General features: G+C 47.6%; 2 protein-coding genes across 13 annotated transcripts in view; one reads left to right on the top strand and one right to left on the bottom strand.

Moving 5' to 3' along the window:
- Window positions 1-101: 101 nt before the first annotated feature.
- On the bottom strand, window positions 102-11,021 carry CBY1 (chibby 1, beta catenin antagonist). 9 transcript variants are annotated; one of them, XM_059186991.1, is made up of 6 exons: window positions 10,930-11,015; window positions 7,489-7,608; window positions 3,846-3,961; window positions 1,954-2,059; window positions 1,755-1,873; window positions 102-721 (listed from the first exon to the last, which is right to left on the bottom strand). In XM_059186991.1, the coding sequence occupies exons 3-6, from the start codon at window positions 3,921-3,923 to the stop codon at window positions 641-643; spliced, it is 384 nt and encodes a 127-aa protein (XP_059042974.1). In that variant the 5' UTR covers window positions 3,924-3,961; window positions 7,489-7,608; window positions 10,930-11,015; the 3' UTR covers window positions 102-640. The 9 variants fall into 9 exon arrangements, with proteins under 9 accessions (XP_059042974.1, XP_059042979.1, XP_059042973.1 ...); XM_059186996.1 differs by having other exon boundaries at window positions 3,846-3,958; XM_059186990.1 differs by lacking the exon at window positions 7,489-7,608 and having other exon boundaries at window positions 10,934-11,021.
- A 283-nt stretch (window positions 11,022-11,304) lies between these two features.
- Window positions 11,305-16,753, top strand: part of FAM227A (family with sequence similarity 227 member A) — an 82,136-nt gene continuing 76,687 nt past the window's right edge. For 2 of the 4 annotated variants that reach the window (XM_059186984.1, XM_059186983.1), the window contains exon 1: window positions 11,305-11,561. In XM_059186984.1, coding sequence (XP_059042967.1) covers window positions 11,453-11,561 — 109 coding nt within the window. In that variant the 5' untranslated portion in view covers window positions 11,305-11,452. Of the gene's footprint in view, window positions 11,562-15,144; window positions 15,287-16,753 lie in introns of those variants that run through there. The other 2 variants (XM_059186986.1, XM_059186985.1) reach the window with 2 other exon arrangements.

Below are 16,753 nucleotides of genomic sequence, written 5' to 3'. Positions count from 1 at the left end.
AACTGTGTCTCTGGACAGCCAACGAGACACTTAGACTCCAGGCTCCACTGACTACTTCAAGACCTGCTGCTTTCATTTCTCAGTCACTTTGGCCACAGACAGATGATATACCATCATTTAATTGTGAGAAAGTACACAGGAAAGTAGCACAAAAATAGAGTTTTCGTGGAAGCCTGGGGCTCGCCACCAAGAAGCTGAAGCCAGATGAGGGGTGGATTTGGAGAATTCCTTAAGGGATCCCCAGGGAGGTGGTGCAGAGCCAGGAGGGCTGTTCATCCAAGGGCCCCAACACAGGACTCTAGAACTGCTGGCGCCACGTCCTAGATACCAGCATCAAGGGTGAGGCAATGAACTTCAGCTGCTGCGGCCAGCAGCCTCTGTCCAGTGAGGCCGAGCCTGGGAAGGTGCGTACGAACGTGAAGTCACCACTGGACAGCACCCCAGGGTTTGTTCCGGCCCACCGCCCTGGCCTGGGGTCCCGGTTTCCACCAGCACGTGGTACCTTCCTGCTGGATCTATTATATGACCCTCTCTCCCAGGACCTAATCCCCTAGTTAGGCTACAAAAGACCCTCAGCCACATCCTACTCCTCTGGTCGGTGGGCTTCTCCCTTTTCTCCTGATGAAGGCCTTCACGGGCTTCATTTCCTCCTGCGGCTGACGCTTTTCAGCTCCTCCAGCTCCTTCTCCATGAGGTGGGACTCGGCGGTGGTCTCAGACAGCTGAAACGAAGCAAGAGGCGGTAATAGACCAGCACCCTCTGGACTGTGCCATGACTCCAAGGTGCCCCGTGCCCTGGAGAAAGGCCCCCCTGGCCTCTCTCTACCCTGCCCCCCCCAACCAAGGGAACCCCTTGGGGAACCCCGAGGGTCTCCAGTACACAAAGAACAGTCCTGACCCACCCTCCCAACATTGTGGTCACGCGTTCACTGCCTTAAAGACAGCAGGCCTCGGGAGATGATAAAGGCAGACCATGGGCCATCCTAAGGCTAAAGAATTAGGGGTCTGAGTTGTTTCTGAGCCGTAGCTCACATAATGGTGATTAGGGGGAAAATGCCTGAAAAAGAGTGCCACTTCCCTCATTCGGGTCTTTCAACATACTTGGGGTGGAGGCTACTCAGGACATGGGCAGAAACTTTACTCTCTGAAGCAGAAGACAGCTTACTGCCGGGCCGTGGGGTGCAGAAGGGACTATACTTCTGAGCACTTCTCTAGGCCAAGTGCTTTACTTGGGTTATTAACTCAGTACGAGGCCACTCCTCTTCTGGTGCCTGTTTCACCCATGAAGACACTAAGCTGCGACACACAGAGCCGGGAAGGAATTTGCTGAAGTCACAAAGCCCATGGCGCGGTTGCGCAAGGACCGTGGCGGGCTGGCTCCAGAAGGCAGGACAGCTCTGCCGCGACCCGGACCCATCTCACCTGCACCCCAAGGCCCAGGAGCCTGTGGAGCTTCCGCAGCCACAGGAAACCGAGACCCGCAAAGAGTGTGCTCCTTGGCAAGTCTGGGCCCGCTCGATAGGGGCCCCCTCCAAGCCGCGGGCAGACTGTGCTTCCTGGAACGCCTGCATCCCGCCCTCCGTTCCTCCCTTTATCCACATTCAGTTCAAGTCTCCCACCCTCCGACACGCTCCTGACTCGCAGAACGACTTGCTCTCTCCCCTGCGCTGACGCTGATGCCCGGCCCGACGCAGACTCCAACTGCTCTCTCCCGCAAGGAAAGTACGAGGCATCGCTTCCCATCGCCCCCCTCACCATGTCCAGCAGGATGTCCACCTTTAGCCGCAAGAGATTGTTCTCTTCCTCCAACTGCTGGTTCCGCCTGCGGAGGCGCTGGGCCTCCCTCCTGTCCACACCGCCGCTGATCCCTGTCTCTGGCAGAAGGACAGAACCGGCAGTTACACGGGGGCTCTGTTTCCACGGTCTTGGTGGACACCACGGCGGATCAGCCCACCTGCTATCCACTGTCCGTTTTCAAACTTCAGGCTTTGCCCGGCCAGGTTCATAGTGGGGGTGCCGTAGTCAAGGCCCAGCTCCACCTCCCGGGTTGACCGATCCAGCTGTGGACGAGACATCACCCGGGGGTTCAAGAAGCACATGGACTCCAGTCCCTGCGCCTCTCCTGCTAACAGCGTGACCCTGGCAACTCATTTCTTTTCTCTAATCATCACTGGGCACATTTCATAACTTTTGTTCAAAGTCAGAAAATCAAATAAGGTACAACAAAAACTTTTAATCTTAGAAGAAGGAATCTTCCACTTTATTATACATGTTTCCCAGAAAAACTGTAAGCCGAAATCTGAATTATTTGACATCTGCTGGGCACTTCACAGTTTAAGAAATCCTACTATAATTTTTTTAAAAAGATTTTGTTTATTTGAATGAGAAGGGAGAAGGTCAGAGGAAGAGGCAGACTCCTGGCAGAGCTGGGAGCCCGATGTGGGACTCGATCCCAGGACTCTGGGACCATGACCTGAATCAAAGGCAGTTGCTTAATCAACTGAGCCACGCAGGAACCCCCTCCTATCAATTTTTAATAGAGCAGAAAATCCTTTTTAGAGGTAATAAGCCCCTACATTATTCCTTGTTTACCATGGAGCTCTACAGGTCACAGAACAGGCATGAAATGGGGGCACCTGGGTGGCTCAGTCGTTAAGCGTCTGCCTTCAGCTCAGGTCATGATCCCAGCCAGGGTCCTGGGATCAAGCCCCACATCAGGCTCCTTGCTCAGCAGGAAGCCTGCTTCTCCCACTCCCACTCCCCCTGCTTGTGTTCCCTCTCTTGCTGTGTCTCTGTCAAGTAAATAAATAAAATCTTAAAAAAAAAAAAAAAGAAAGAAAAGAAAAAAGAAAAGGCATGAAATGCTAACACCCGATCTGCAGTCGAGCTGGTCTGTAATGTAGTTTTCAGAGTTTCTACCACTCACTCAGCAGCCCTGGGGTTGCGGGACCAGGCCTGGGCATTTCGGGGTACATGCGACCAGCCCTGCACTCCAGAAGCTGCATCTAGAGCTTCGACACACCCCTGAGCACCACTAATGATGGCAAAACATCGTCCTTCAAGAATGAATTTGATTCTCAGACACAATTAAAATCAATTCCTGGCCAGGTTTTGGGAATAAAGTGAAAGCAAGTTGGATACCATTTGGGGACAAAAATCATCCTGAGAACGACTGTTTTACTAGGTTCTTGAACATGCTCTGATGATGATTTCCAAACAGGAGTTTAAAATGGTTTTTTTTGGGAGGGGGTACATGGGTGGTTCAGTCAGTTAAGCGTCTGCCTTCAGCTCAGGTCATTGATCCCAGGGTCCTGGGATCGAGCCCCACATCGGGCTCCCTGCTCAGCAGGGAGGCTGCTTCTCCCTCTCCCTCCCCGACTGCTTGTGTCCTCTCTCTCTCTCACTCTCTCACTCGCTTGCTCTTGTTTCTGTTCTCAAATAAATAAATAAATAAATAACAAAATAAAACCTTCTTAAAAATGTGTTTTTTTAAACTCGCAACTCCAAGGCTCGCACACTCTTCTGACTGAGCCAGACAGGTACCCCAGGAGTTAAAAATATTTTTAGCAATGGCAATAATACAAATTAGAAGGATGTCTTCCTTACAAGGAAGCCTGCTGGGGCTTCTGCAGCCGCAAGAAACCAGGACCCACGCAGAGTGTGCTCCTGGGCAAGTCTGGGCCCGCTTGATATGGGCCCCCTCCAAGCCGCGGGCAGACTGTGCTTCTTCCTGGAACGCCTGCACCCCGCCCTCCTTCGCCACTGGAGGACCACACCGTCCGTCAGCCACCAGGCCTGATGCTCCAGTCCCTGCACGCTGGGATGGGCCTCGGTGGTGATACTCACGTTATGCAGGTTGGAGAGAGACGCGGACTTCCGAGGGGGCGTCTTCTTGGGACTGAACGTGTTCCCAAAGAGAGGCATCTTGGGCCTGATGAAGGAAAGGTCGGTGCTCTCTTCTACTGTTAGAAAAAGTCACAGATACAAACAGATGGGTCAATGACCTTATGCCACCATCCTCCGATCACGGAAACATACATCTTTCCACGTGGCTCTCAGCCCTCCTGGGGAGGGCACCCATGTTGAGAGCTTGCTAGAAGAACGCTCCGTGCAGCCCTTGTGTGAAACTCCTCAACTCACAAGCACCCCGTGTTTATTATTCTTCTTGTAAACCCGACTGAACAGAGGAGGTCTAGAAAGACTAAAGTCCTAAGTGGGCATGAGCATTTCAGTGCAGACCTGTGGGGGTCTACAGTTTCGTCACCATGGACAAGGGCCTAACTTGCCTGTTTGGAGTTTTGTCACACAAGGTGACATCACCAGATTTATAATCTAGAGCAGGGAACGCAGTCCTGCTTGTTCCTGGATGCTGGGGACAATCACACATGGGGCAAGAGCCCCTGCACAGACTCTATCTTAAAAAAACGAAGCTCTAGGGGTGCCTGGGTGGCTCAGTCGCTTAAGTGGCTGCCTTCGGCTCAGGTCATGACTCCAGGGTCTTGGGATCGAGCCCATACTGGGCTCCCTGCTCAGCGGGGAGCCCGGTTGTCCCTCTCCAGCTCCCCCATGCTTGTGTTTCCTCTCTCCATCAGAATAAAATCTTAAAAAGAGAGAGAGAGAGAGAAATGAAGCTCTATACTTCCAGAGAGAGAATGGTGCCCCTCACTCAGTCCGAGGTCAGAAGGTCAGAAGGTCTCCTTTCTGTGTGGCTGGTGAGGTGTCCAGCTGAAGGAGGAGGCCCACCACGTGGCAGGGCTGACAACGGCCACCATGTGCTTTTAGCCCATCGCAACCTACTGCCATTCATGCTGGCCCAGTGAAGTTGATTTACCGACACTGCCCATTTGGGGGGTGGGGAGGTGGGGTAGATATTTTCGTATATTTATGTGTAACACAGGAAAGTATACAGATAGTAAATGTATGGCTTCATGAATTTTTACTCCACACACACACACACAAACACACATGCACACACATGCACGCACACCCTCCAGACCAAGATACAGAACATTTCATCATCCTCAAGCCTTGCCCAGCAGCCCTGTATCCATGGATTCGTGCAGGATGTCTTCTGTGTCTGGTTTCTTCCCACTCAGTATCATGTGTGTGAGACTTGTCTATGTTCTGTGTAGCTACACTTTGCTCACTCACATTGCAGTAAAACAGTCGACTGAGTAAGCAGACATTTGGAACTGTTTTCAGTTCTTGTCAATTAGAAACACTACTGCGGAGAACAGGCGCGGACATGAACTTCTGTACGCGTTAGTACGCTTCTCTGACTCTACTCCCGGGGGTGGAACTGTGAAGCTGTCAAACCTTCATATATTCAGCTCTAGCAGGACACTGCTAAATGGTTTTCCAAAGCGGTTGAGACAACTTCTATGTCCTGCCAACAGTGAACAAATTTTTGAACTTTGGGCATTTCCTATCTTTTTCATTTTATTTACTCTGGTAGGTATGTAATTATAATGATTGAGTGCTTAAACTGTTCAATTACATTGAGTACCTTTTCATATATCCATCAGATGTTTGGATAACCTCGTTTTGTGACATAGTTGTTCAAGTCTTTTGCCACTTTTTTATTTTTTAAGATTTTATTTATTTATTTGTCAGAGAGAGAGCGAGCGAGCACATGCAGACAGAGGGGCAGAAAGACAGCGAGAGACGCAGGCTCCCTGCTGAGCAAGGAGCCAATGTGGGACTCGATCCCAGGACACTGGGATCATGACTTGAGCTGAAGGCAGCCACCCAACCATCTGAGCCACCCATGAGTCCCTTGCCACATTTTTTAAAAAAAGATTTTATTTATTTGACAGACAGAGATCACAAGTGGGCAGAGAGGCAGGCGGTGTGGGGGGATAGATTTTGCCACTTTTCTATTGGGTTTTCCATCATTTTCTTACTGATTTGTAAGGGCTCTTTATTTATGCTGAATATATGTCCTCTGTTGTAGAGAGAGAATACTGAAAATATTTTCTCCCCATCTGCGACTTGTCTTCTTGCTTTCTTATCGGTTTCTTTTTGATTAAAGAAGTCCTTAATTTTAATGGAATCAATTTTATTTAATGATTAGTGTTTTGTATCCTATTTTTGTATTTGTATCCTATTTGTATATTACTTGTATCCTATTTGTATCCTAATAAGCAATTTTGCCTACTCCAAGGTCATATTTTCATATATATAACCCTTTGCAAATTTTATTGTTTTAGCTTTCACATTTAGGACTATGATTCATCTGTAATTAACCTCTGTGTAAGGTGTGAGACAGAGGTCAAGGTTCATTTCTTCCCAGATATTACCCTATTTTAATTTATAATACAAGTAGTGGGGCACCTGGGTGGCTCAGTGGGTTAAGGCCTCTGCCTTCGGCTCAGGTCATGATCTCAGGGTCCTGGGATCGAGCCCGCATCGGGCTCTCTGCTCAGCGGGAAGTCTGTTTCCCTCTCTCTCTCTGCCTGCCTCTGCCTACTTGTGATCTCTGTCTGTCAAATAAATAAATAAAATCTTAAAAAAAAAAAATACACAAGTCGTTTAAAAAGATCCTTCCAAGAAACTGCAGAGTGAAGATAATCATAACAAAAGCACAATGAACAGAAGGAAACAGAGCTCTCAATTTTCCTACTCCTACTTATAAAAATCTTTTCCCAACACATTCTGAGACAAAAGCAGTAATGAATTAATTGGGTGCCTGGGGGGCTCAGTTAGTTAAGCATCTGCCTTTGCCTCAGGTCATGATCTCAGGGTCCTAGGATCAAGCCTGACACCAGACTCCCTGCTCATCAGGGAGTCTTGCTTCTCCCTCTCCCTTTGCTCCTCCCCCTGTGTTTTCTCGCTTTCAAACAAACAACACACACACCACCCCCCACCCCACCCCGGCAAAAAAACACACAGTAAGGAATTAATCACATCTGACAAGAAGCTGGCCAAAAAAAGGAGAGAACTTCTCAAGACCAGTTGAAACAAGGTTTATATCAACTATCATTAAAAAGATTGGGCGCCTGGGTGGCTCAGTGGGTTAAGCCGCTGCCTTCGGCTCAGGTCATGATCTCAGGGTCCTGGGATCGAGTCCCGCATCGGGCTCTCTGCTCAGCGGGGAGCCTGCTTCCCTCTCTCTCTCTCTCTCTGCCTGCCTCTCCATCTACTTGTGATTTCTCTCTGTCAAATAAATAAATAAAATCTTTAAAAAAAAAAAAAAAAAGATTAACTCACTGTACGAATCCATCAGTTAGGAAGACATGCACTCTATGAGAACGTGACGAAAAACCATGCTATTTTCAGTGATGTAAAAATTAATGTCACTAAGATTAAAGATGAAAGTCTAGAAGCTTGTTTGGAGGTTTTACAATAATACAGACGTTCATGTCCGTATGATTTATAAATAAATAAAAATAAAGATATTTGGAGCAGGTGTACTCATGAAAGTTTCATTGGTAGGTGTGTATTTTTAATTAAAAACAACAGTAGAGTGGCTCAGTTGTTAAGCGTCTACCTTCAGCTCAGGTCATGATCCCAGGGTCCTGGGATTGGGCCCCGCATCGTGTTCCCTGCTCAGCGGGAAGCCTGCTTCTCCCTCTCCCACTCCCCTTGCTTGTGTTCCCTCTCTTGCTGACTCTCTGTCAAATAAATAAATAAAATCTTTAAAAACAAACAAACCAGCAGTAGATTCACAACCTAGGGGATGGCATTTGGGCCAACACAACACAAGGGCTTGGACAGAGAAGAATGCTTCCAGCATGGGGGCAGATGGGACAGCGCTGGGGACCAGGATGCTGAGGGAGACTGAAGCTGCACTACCATGTCATCCAAAACAGTGGAAGGCTCTGGCCTCGTTCTGCTGGACAAAAGTAAAAGGGTGGGAGAGGGAAAGATGATCTGATGACTGTAGAGGGCAGAACAGGAATGGAAAGGGCCTATCTGGGAAGAAAGTTTAACTGCCAAAAAGAAAAGAGTGCAGTAACACAAACTAGTATCACTTTCCGCAGAGCCACCATGGGTTGGGCCAGATGCTGAGCACACTGCAGCAACCCTATTAGGTAGGTATTTTCTTTTTCTTTTCTTTTCTTTTTTTAAAAAGATTTTATTTATTTAGGGCGCCTGGGTAGCTCAGTAGGTTAAGCCTCTGCCTTCGGCTCAGGGATTTTATTTATTTATTTGAAAGAGAGAGAGATCACAAGTAGGCAGAGAGGCAGGCAGAAAGAGAGGAGAATCCCTTCTAATAATTAATTAGCAGAATCTCAGCTCTCTGCTGAGCAGAGAGCCTAATGTGGAACCCGATCCCACACCCTGAAACCATGATCCGAGCTGATCCCACATCCTGAGACCATGATCCGAGCTGAAGGCAGAGGCTTTAACCCACTGAGCCACACAGGTACTTTCTACCCATATCAGGGATGAAAAGACTAGACTAGGGCGTGGACAAGTTAGCCAGTTTTCCCCAAGGTCCACAGTCATGGTCAGTCGGCTAAAGGTATATATTGCCCTTGTATAAATAACTAGTGGGGTTCATCATAAAAGCATTTTCATTCACCATACTGGCAAAACTTAAAAGATAAGTAATATCCAATGCCAGTGAGGGTGTGGAGAGAAAGACACTTTTGTTTTCTTTAGGTGGAAACAAGATGTTATAATTTCCCAGTCAGGCAAAACGTAGCAAAATTTTAAATGTGCACACTTTTTGGCTGTCAGATCTTCTAAAAATGTATCCTCCAAAAAGAATTGGACATATACACACATATGTTCCCTGCTGTTGGTAACAGTGAAAAATAAAAAACAATCCAAAATGTCTGCCAATGGTTGGTATAGGCAAATACATTGTAGCACATTCTTCCAATGGAATGCAACAGGACAAGTAAAAATACTGAGGCAGCTTTATATGAACTGACCAGGAAAGACTTCCAACGCACTCTAAACATTAAGAAAGCAAGATGCAGAACAATGTATATAAAGCCAGGAGAAGACAGAAAGAAAAAAAAAGGGGGAAGAATATATGTACATTAAAAAAATAGAAAAAAATTTGGAAAGATACACCAAACTCCTCACTGTTTGGAGGGAGGTAGGATGGCTGGCTTTAGTGAAATCATCATTTTATAGGTAAAAGGTGGTCAAGTGGTAGAAATTTTATATGTTACAATATCAAATTATATTATATAATATATTAAATGATATATATTATATTAAATTAAAGAAATATACTTCTGAGGGTGCTTGGGTGGCTCAGTCGGTTAATCAGCTGCCTTCAGATCTTCATGATCTTGGGGGTCCTGGGATCAAGCCCTAAGTCGGGCTCCTTGCTGAGTGGGGAGTCTGCTTCTCCCTCTCCCCTTTCCCTACTCTTGTTCTCTCTCTCTCTCTCAAATAAATAATTAAATCTTTTTAAAAAACTAAACAAAAGAGGGATGCCCGGGTGGCTGAGTTGGTTAAGCCACTGCCTTCAGCTCAGGTCATGAACCCAGGGTCCTGGGATCGAGTCCCGCATCGGGCTCCATGCTCAGCAGGGACCCTGCTTCTTTCTCTCTGCCTCTGCCTGCTACTCTGCCTGCTTGTGCGCGCGCTCTCTCTCTCTCTCTCTCTCTGACAAATAAATAAATAAAACCTTTTAAAAAAAGAAATATACTTCTGGATTTAATAAATTACAATGATGTTCATTATAAAAAAAAAAAAAACAAAAACAAATGAACAAAAAACCAACTAAAAAGCAGCCCCTAACCTTCCAAACACCTGGAGACGTCTGAAGAAGGAAAAATACTTGGCCAGGTCATTCTTGGAAAGCCTGCCACTGTGCTAAGAGTACTAGGCCTGAGCATATCACTTGGACACAACAGACCAAGTTCCAGGTCTGGCTCTGCCCCTCAGTTGCATCCTAAACCTTGGCCAAGTTACTTTCTCTCCCAAGGTTTTAACAGGGGCACTTCCCTCGTGACCTCATTCTCATAACCCTTAAGCAGAGAACTATCATGAATATATTTCAGATGAGGAAAAGAAAGTGTCTGGACCAAATGCCTTTTAAGTCATATCCAATAATCCACAAACAACTTTGGCTGAGACCCTAAGCTCTGGAACACAAGTGTGGACCCTAAGGTCCCAGCTGTGCTGAGCCCCTTGGCACAAGGTAGCGCTCTCTCTAGTGAAACTCCCTAGAGTTGAGGGGGCTCAACTCTAAGTGAACTTGGTTTCCATCATGGCTCTGCTGCTCAGCCCCACTGGGACACACCCCCTCCCCAGCTTAATGCTCTCTGGGCCTCAGCCTTATTTGTAAACAGGGATAGCAACAGTACTCACTTACATGTAGTTCTAGTGTTTATAAAAAGCCGGGGCATCTGATGCTCACAACAACCCTGAGAAATAGATCGAGGTAAGTATGCCTCAGGAAACAGACAACTGAGTGTGAAAGAAGTAACTCGTCCCCATCACAGGGTGGGAAGGTGGTGGAACTGGGCTTCAAATAAGATCTACTCCTCTGAGTTCATGAAAATTACTTCATCGCTGTGCAATGCTTTACAGTTTGCAATGGGCCATAAATCACATTATCTTTTTAAAATCTAACAAGAAGGGAGGGATTCTCAAAGAATTCAGAGCTAGCCAAGTACATGCCACACTGATACTCTGCCTCCCCGAGCCGCTGGGCTCACCTAACGGTAGAGAACAAACGTGCGCCCGCACGCACTCTCATCCTCTTCGCAGCCGATCTGCGGTGAGGAATTACCAACCCAGTTTATAATTGAGGAAACCCACTTCGAGGAGGGCGACCATCCGCCAGCGGCGAACCCAGCCTCCGCCCTCTGTCCCGCGCCCTCCGGCCGCTCCAGCGGCTGAGAAGCCCTGGGTCCCTGGACAACGCCCGGGCGTCCCACCCCCTCCTCGGGCTCTGGGGCGACGCGGTGCTCAAACCTAAGCGCGTCCCATAAGGCCAGATCCACAGATACACCGATACTTGCCGGAAACCGCGTGCAGGGGTCCGCGTCACCCGCCGCGACCACGACTCTGGCGTTGCTCCGCCCCCTCCTCCGCGGACGTGCGCACGCGCATCCCCGCCCAGGACTTTACCATCGCGGGCGGTGGGGGCGCCCGGCGCGGTGAGGTGCACAAGGGGACCCTACGCGAGGCACCAGAAACGCTTGAGGATTGCGCTAGGAATATTAAAGAGACTCTGGAGGGGATGTCTCCTGGAGCCACTGACATTCCCCGTGCTATAGACTGGGAAGAGGAACTACACTCTCCCCACAAACCCATTGGTCTGGTCTCCCCCGCCCCCCACCCCGAGCCGTCACCGTGGTAACGGCGTCTCGCGGACGCCGCCGAGGCTCACCAAGGTTCCATTGTTGTGGCAAAGGTGGAAGTGGTGACCGCGCCTGGCGTTGCCTTGAGAACGCCAGGGCTCACAGTGGCAAAATGGGCCTCTCCCCGACGCCCCTCTTCCTCCTCACCACAAAGCAAAGGGCACCCCTTCCTGGTGGATGTGGGGGCAACAGGTGTCGGATGTCCCATCCAGAACTTTGCGGGGTCCGCTGAACGACCCGTGGCGGAACCGGCCCCAAGTTCGTCAGATTCCGCCGATGTCTTCAGGTAAGACGTAAAGACAGACGGTGACCCGCCCTGCCCTCTTCCGCAGACTGCCACCTCCCCACGTCCCGGCACTGATCTGCTTTTACAAGCAGGGGAAACTGGTCCAGGGACCACTTCAAGGTGACACAGTGAACAAGGGCAGAGAACTGAGCGAGGATCAACGCCAGATCTCCTAAAGTCCCAACAGTGTGTATTATTGGTTCCATTTGAAAAATTAAACTAAGAGCCATTCAGGGGATGTTTATTGGATACGTAGTACGTGAGTGCACCGGGTCATCCATCCAATGAGGACCAGATCCCATGGGTCTCTAGCTGCAAGTCCACTTTTCTTCCAGCTGCACTTCAGTGCATTGAAAAGGGGAGAGTTCTATGTCCTAGAATCAAACTGCATGGTCTAACCCGTCACTATCCAATGGAAACATACGGGGGCCACATGTGTCACTTAGAATTTTCTAGTAGCCATATTTTAAAGAGTAAAAAAAAAAAAAAAAAATCAGGTTATATTAATTTGAGTCTTTAATTTAACTCATGTGCCCCAAATATTATTATTTCAACATATAGTCAATATTAACATATAATCATTTCAACATATAATCAACTGCTTCAGTTTGTAAGTTTAACTTAATTAAAATTAAAATTTCTATTCTTCAGTCACACTAATCAGATTTCAAGGACCTCAGTTGTCACATGTGGTTAATGGCTACCGTGACTAGTTCCCCTCTGCTTGCATGGTATTTCCCCCACCTTTATCTAATTAACTCCTACTCTTCCTTCAAGCCGTAACTGGGTCCATACCTAATTTCAGCTCATCTCACAGCACTGCATTCCTTCCTTCAAAGCAGTGGTTGCAGTTATAATTCACAATTATTTGTGTAATCATTTGATTATTGCATGTCTCCCCTGTAGACATAAGGTCTTTAAAGCTCATTAAAGCAGTAATAAGGTCTGGCTTAGCTGACCACCCTCTCCCCAGTAAGAGCACACTGCTGGGTTGTGTTGGACACTCTGTAAATCGAGTGGCTGAGGTTTAAACAGAACAGAAGTCTGATTCCAAAGTCGGCACATTTTTACTTATTTAAACATGCTTAAAATCGTGTAACATGTTAACTTCAAACAGGAAACATCCCAGCTGTCAAATATGTGCTACATGAGGGCAGAATGTTTGTTACTCTTGCACTTGTCTGCCCCTGACACAACAGTGAAGCCCACAGGGTAGAGAGTCAGCAAAATTCATTTTCTCCCCCATCATTTTTTCCTCCCCAAGGAGTGCTGGTAAAAGCGCACCCTGTTTCAGAGAATACCTAAAACGGTATGCTGAAAAATTCAGAAGAGAACAGTGTGTATTTTAAACATTTCTTTTAAGAATCATAATAATAGGGGTGCCTGGGTGGCTCAGTGGGTTAAGCCTCTGCCTTCGGCTCAGGTCATGATCTCAGGGTCCTGGGATCGAGGCGCACATTGGGCTTTTTGCTCAGCGGGAGCCTGCTCTCCTGCCCCCCGCCCTGCCTGCCTCTTTGCCTACTTGTGATCTCTGTCAAATAAATAAATAAATAAATAAATAAATAAGAAACAATAATAGGGGCACCTGAGTGGCTCAGGTCATGATCCCAGCATCCTGGGATCAAACCCTGCATCGTCGGGCTCCCTGCTCCGCGGGAAGCCTGCTTCTTCTTCTCCCACTCCCCCTGCTTGTGTTCCCTCTCTCGCTCGCTCTCTCTCTGTCAAATAAATAAATAAAATCTTAAAAAAAAAAAAAGGGTCATAATAATAGCCAATTCTTCCATTAGGCATGAGGGAGAATGTTAAGCTAAAGCAAGAGGCTTCTTGACAGAGTCGTCCTAAGCCTGCTTCTCAGAGAACATGCCAGAATTTTGCAGTCATGCTGGGGAGTGGGTGGGAGGAAAGTGAGAAGCCCAGCAATGCACCTGTCTCCTCCTTACCCTCTCCCCCTTGCCTACGTAGTGAAAGACTAGGAGCTGGAAGGAGGAAAAATAATATTAACCTGGGCCTGGGACAGCCTTTCCTGTGATCCAGCTGACTTGGGACAGCCCCAGACTTCTTCAGACTAAAAGTAGGTATGGTGAGTGGGTCTAAAATGGAATCGAATATTGAGGGTACCTAATCCCTAGGGATCAATTTGCCTAATGGAGAACTACGTGGAAGCAAATAATTCCAGTTCAGAATTATAAGTGCTGTGATGGAGAGATGAAAGCAGAATCCAAAACTTGCCAGAGGAGGGGCGGTAACTAATGGCCTGGAGTGATTCAAGAAGGTTTTCCAAAAGAGCACCTGAGTGGCTCGGTTGGTTGTGCCTGACTCTTGATCTCAGTTCAGGTCTTGATCTCAGGGTCATGAGTTCAAGCCCTGAGTTGGGTTCCATGTTAGGCGTGGAACCTACTTAAAAACAAACTGTTTATAAAAGAAGGTTTTCCAAAAGATACGTCATGTGGGATGAGCGTGGAGCAGAGGGAACAGCAGGTGAAAAGACACAGGGTCACAAGAACATAGCGGAGCAGGGGCAGACATACGGGAAGCATGACTGCGGAAAAGAGGCAGAGCAGAGGGCTTGAGGGCTTGAGGGAAATACAGTGTGGTAAGCCCTTGGGGTAATTTTCCCACTAAACTACCTTTTCTCTCTCCCTCCATTACATAGGAGCTTACTGAGGGCCGATCTGAGTCTTAACTTCTTTAGAACCAGGCCTGTGCTCCCAGGCTCTGGCCCTGGAAGACCCACAGGTGGTAGCAGGAACTCCTGGCCTGTAAGCAAGGACCCAGGAGAACATTTCAGCCAGAGTGTCCTGAAACCAGGAGGAAGAGCAATGACAGGGCCAGTTTTCTGGGAGGGAGCAGGAAGCCTTGAGTAGATCAGCAGCCCATGCTGAGGAGATGGACCTGGGGTCACAGAGTCCAGCATCTGAGAGCTGAGAAGGGTCAAGAATCCAATCCAGAACTCTGACTTGGCAGAGGAGTCTCCGAGAGACAAGGATTTGATTTCCTTTCTAATTTGGAGACTGGTTTGCTGGGTGGCCTGGAGCCCTGGCCTTTTCATCCTTCTGGTGTCCTTGTTTAAAAAAAAACTAAAGGGGCACCTGGGTGGCTCGGTCATTAAGTGTCTGTCTTCGGTTCAGGTCATGATCCCGGGGTCCTGGGATCGAGCCCCACATTGAACTCCCTGCTCAGTGGGAAGCCTGCTTCTCTCTCTCCCACTCCCCCTGCTTGTGTATCCTCTCTTGCTGTCTCTCTCTCTCTCTCTCTCTCTGTCAAATAAATAAATAAATAAAAACTAGAACCGTGTTCATGGGAAACAGGGCGGAGGAGCATCAACAGGAAAAAAAAAGTATGTATGTCTGGAATCGCTCAGAAGGGCTTGTCAGATGTTGGCCTTCATTCCCCACGTGGCAGGCAGCATGTGCCTTGTCATCAGCCCCACTTTACCAGCTGAGCATGGTTGTGTTTTCTAAGATGGTTCTATGCTATCTGTGATTTCCAGCAGGCTGGTTGAACAGAGAGCAAGCTTGGAGTAGGAAATGGGGGGCTCTTAGGCAGAAAGTTACTGTTTTGTCCTTCTCCGAGAAACTGGACAATGGCTTATTTCAGGAACATGGATGTCATCAATGTCACTGCCTTGCCCATGTTGCCAATGGATGAGCACCTGACCGTCTCCCTCATGACCCAGAACGCAGTGGAGAATGCCCTGAGGAAGAGTCTGGAGGACAACCCACCCAGTATCCTTCTATGGTGCCGTCTACAATCCAGGCCAAATACACCTGCCCCAGAGGGGTAACCACTGCCTATGTCTGTGTCACGCATGATCAGCTCCTTTCCTTATGTGCTTGTTAATTTTTTCAATCAGTTAAGCCCTACCTGTCCTCTGAAAGAATCTGTTGAGACTGACGGATTGTTTGGTTTGAGTTTATTTTACTAGGATAATCAGAAAGGGCGCTGGACGAAGAAGTACTAGAAATAATGGTTGAAAGGCTAGGGAAGAACAAGGGGGAAAAAAAAAAAGCTTATTCTTTTTTTTTTTTTTTTCATTTTCTCATTCTTTCTCTTCTGTCTTCCCAGGAATTATAGATAGCAACTAAGAAGTCCCAGTGTAGCCCTCTGTCCCCAGATAAGTGACCTTCAGACACAACTTTGTTGTTGTTCGCACCCCAGGTGACCTCACCTCTTGTCATCACCGGCCCTCTCCCTCTTCCTGGCCTCCGAGTTTGCCCATTCTGGCATCTTCCAGACTCTTCCAGCATCTGATTTCTCTTGCCCTGCCTTCGTTGATCCACATCTCACTTCTGACTCTGAACTCTCCGCCAGGGACCCTCAGAAGCCTCTCTGTGGAGGACCTTAGAGCTCATTTGTCATATAACCCTTTTGGGTTATAAATAACCCCAGGTCGTCTTGTCTCATCAAGAGCTTGTTGCCCTTCAAGTCCCGCTGCTGCCAGCCAGGCTGGCTGGGTCTGCACCTCTCAGGATCCCTTCTCAAGATGAGCACAAGTGATCCCATCAGGGTCTGCTTCAAGGACTTACTTTCCTGGGCCTTTTTCTGATATCCCCTCTTTCCTCTTAATCCCTCACTCATCTCAATGTAACTAACCCATTTCACTTTCTGTGATTCGTCATGTCCCTCCTGGGCATCTTCATTTGTCAAGTATCCTCCAATCTGTGAGAACCCTTGAGAGTAATGGAAGTAAGAGTGACCCTGCTTTATGTGAAGGCAGTGAGGAGTGATAGGATTATGGGGCTACTACAGAGGCTATATCCTAGACTGGTTGAGGCCAAGATAGAAAGAAATGCAGAGATAGAGAGGGTAACAAGAGGGGCCCTTGAGCTGAACAGAGATTTCAACAGTGATAAACAAGGTCAAGATACCCTCTGAGCCAGTCATCCCTCACCTGAAAATCTCTGTTGGAGGAATAATCCAAAATATGGAAACAGCTCTCTTACTGTGTACATCACGGCATTATTTTTAATTGTAAGACACGACAATCAACTTAAATATTCAGTAACCATGGAACAGTCAAGTGGTGTGTTCTCTAAATAGATTCATACAATGCCATTTAAAATAGTAGGATTATTTAGCTTTTTGGAAAATGATCATAATAACGAGTGGAAGAGAAGTCAGAGCCCTAAAATAGACATTTGCTGAGATTATAATGATAGAAAAAAATGTATGTATATCAAATATAACGGAAG

This window comes from Mustela lutreola, chromosome 8, assembly GCF_030435805.1.
Source record: "Mustela lutreola isolate mMusLut2 chromosome 8, mMusLut2.pri, whole genome shotgun sequence".
Lineage (NCBI taxonomy): Eukaryota > Metazoa > Chordata > Mammalia > Carnivora > Mustelidae > Mustela > Mustela lutreola.
Note: the sequence above shows the minus strand (reverse complement) of the source record. Positions and strands in the feature narration are given on the sequence as shown.

What these genes read in the sequence shown, in the direction of transcription:
- CBY1 (XM_059186990.1), bottom strand. Translation starts at nt 3,923, where the DNA reads ATGCCTCTCTTTGGGAACACGTTCAGTCCCAAGAAGACGCCCCCTCGG. An exon ending in CTCTCTCCAACCTGCATAAC is followed by an intron (nt 2,060 to 3,845) that starts GTGAGTATCACC and finishes TCTCGTCCACAG; the next exon opens with CTGGATCGGTCAACCCGGGA. An exon ending in AAACGGACAGTGGATAGCAG is followed by an intron (nt 1,874 to 1,953) that starts GTGGGCTGATCC and finishes TCCTTCTGCCAG; the next exon opens with AGACAGGGATCAGCGGCGGT.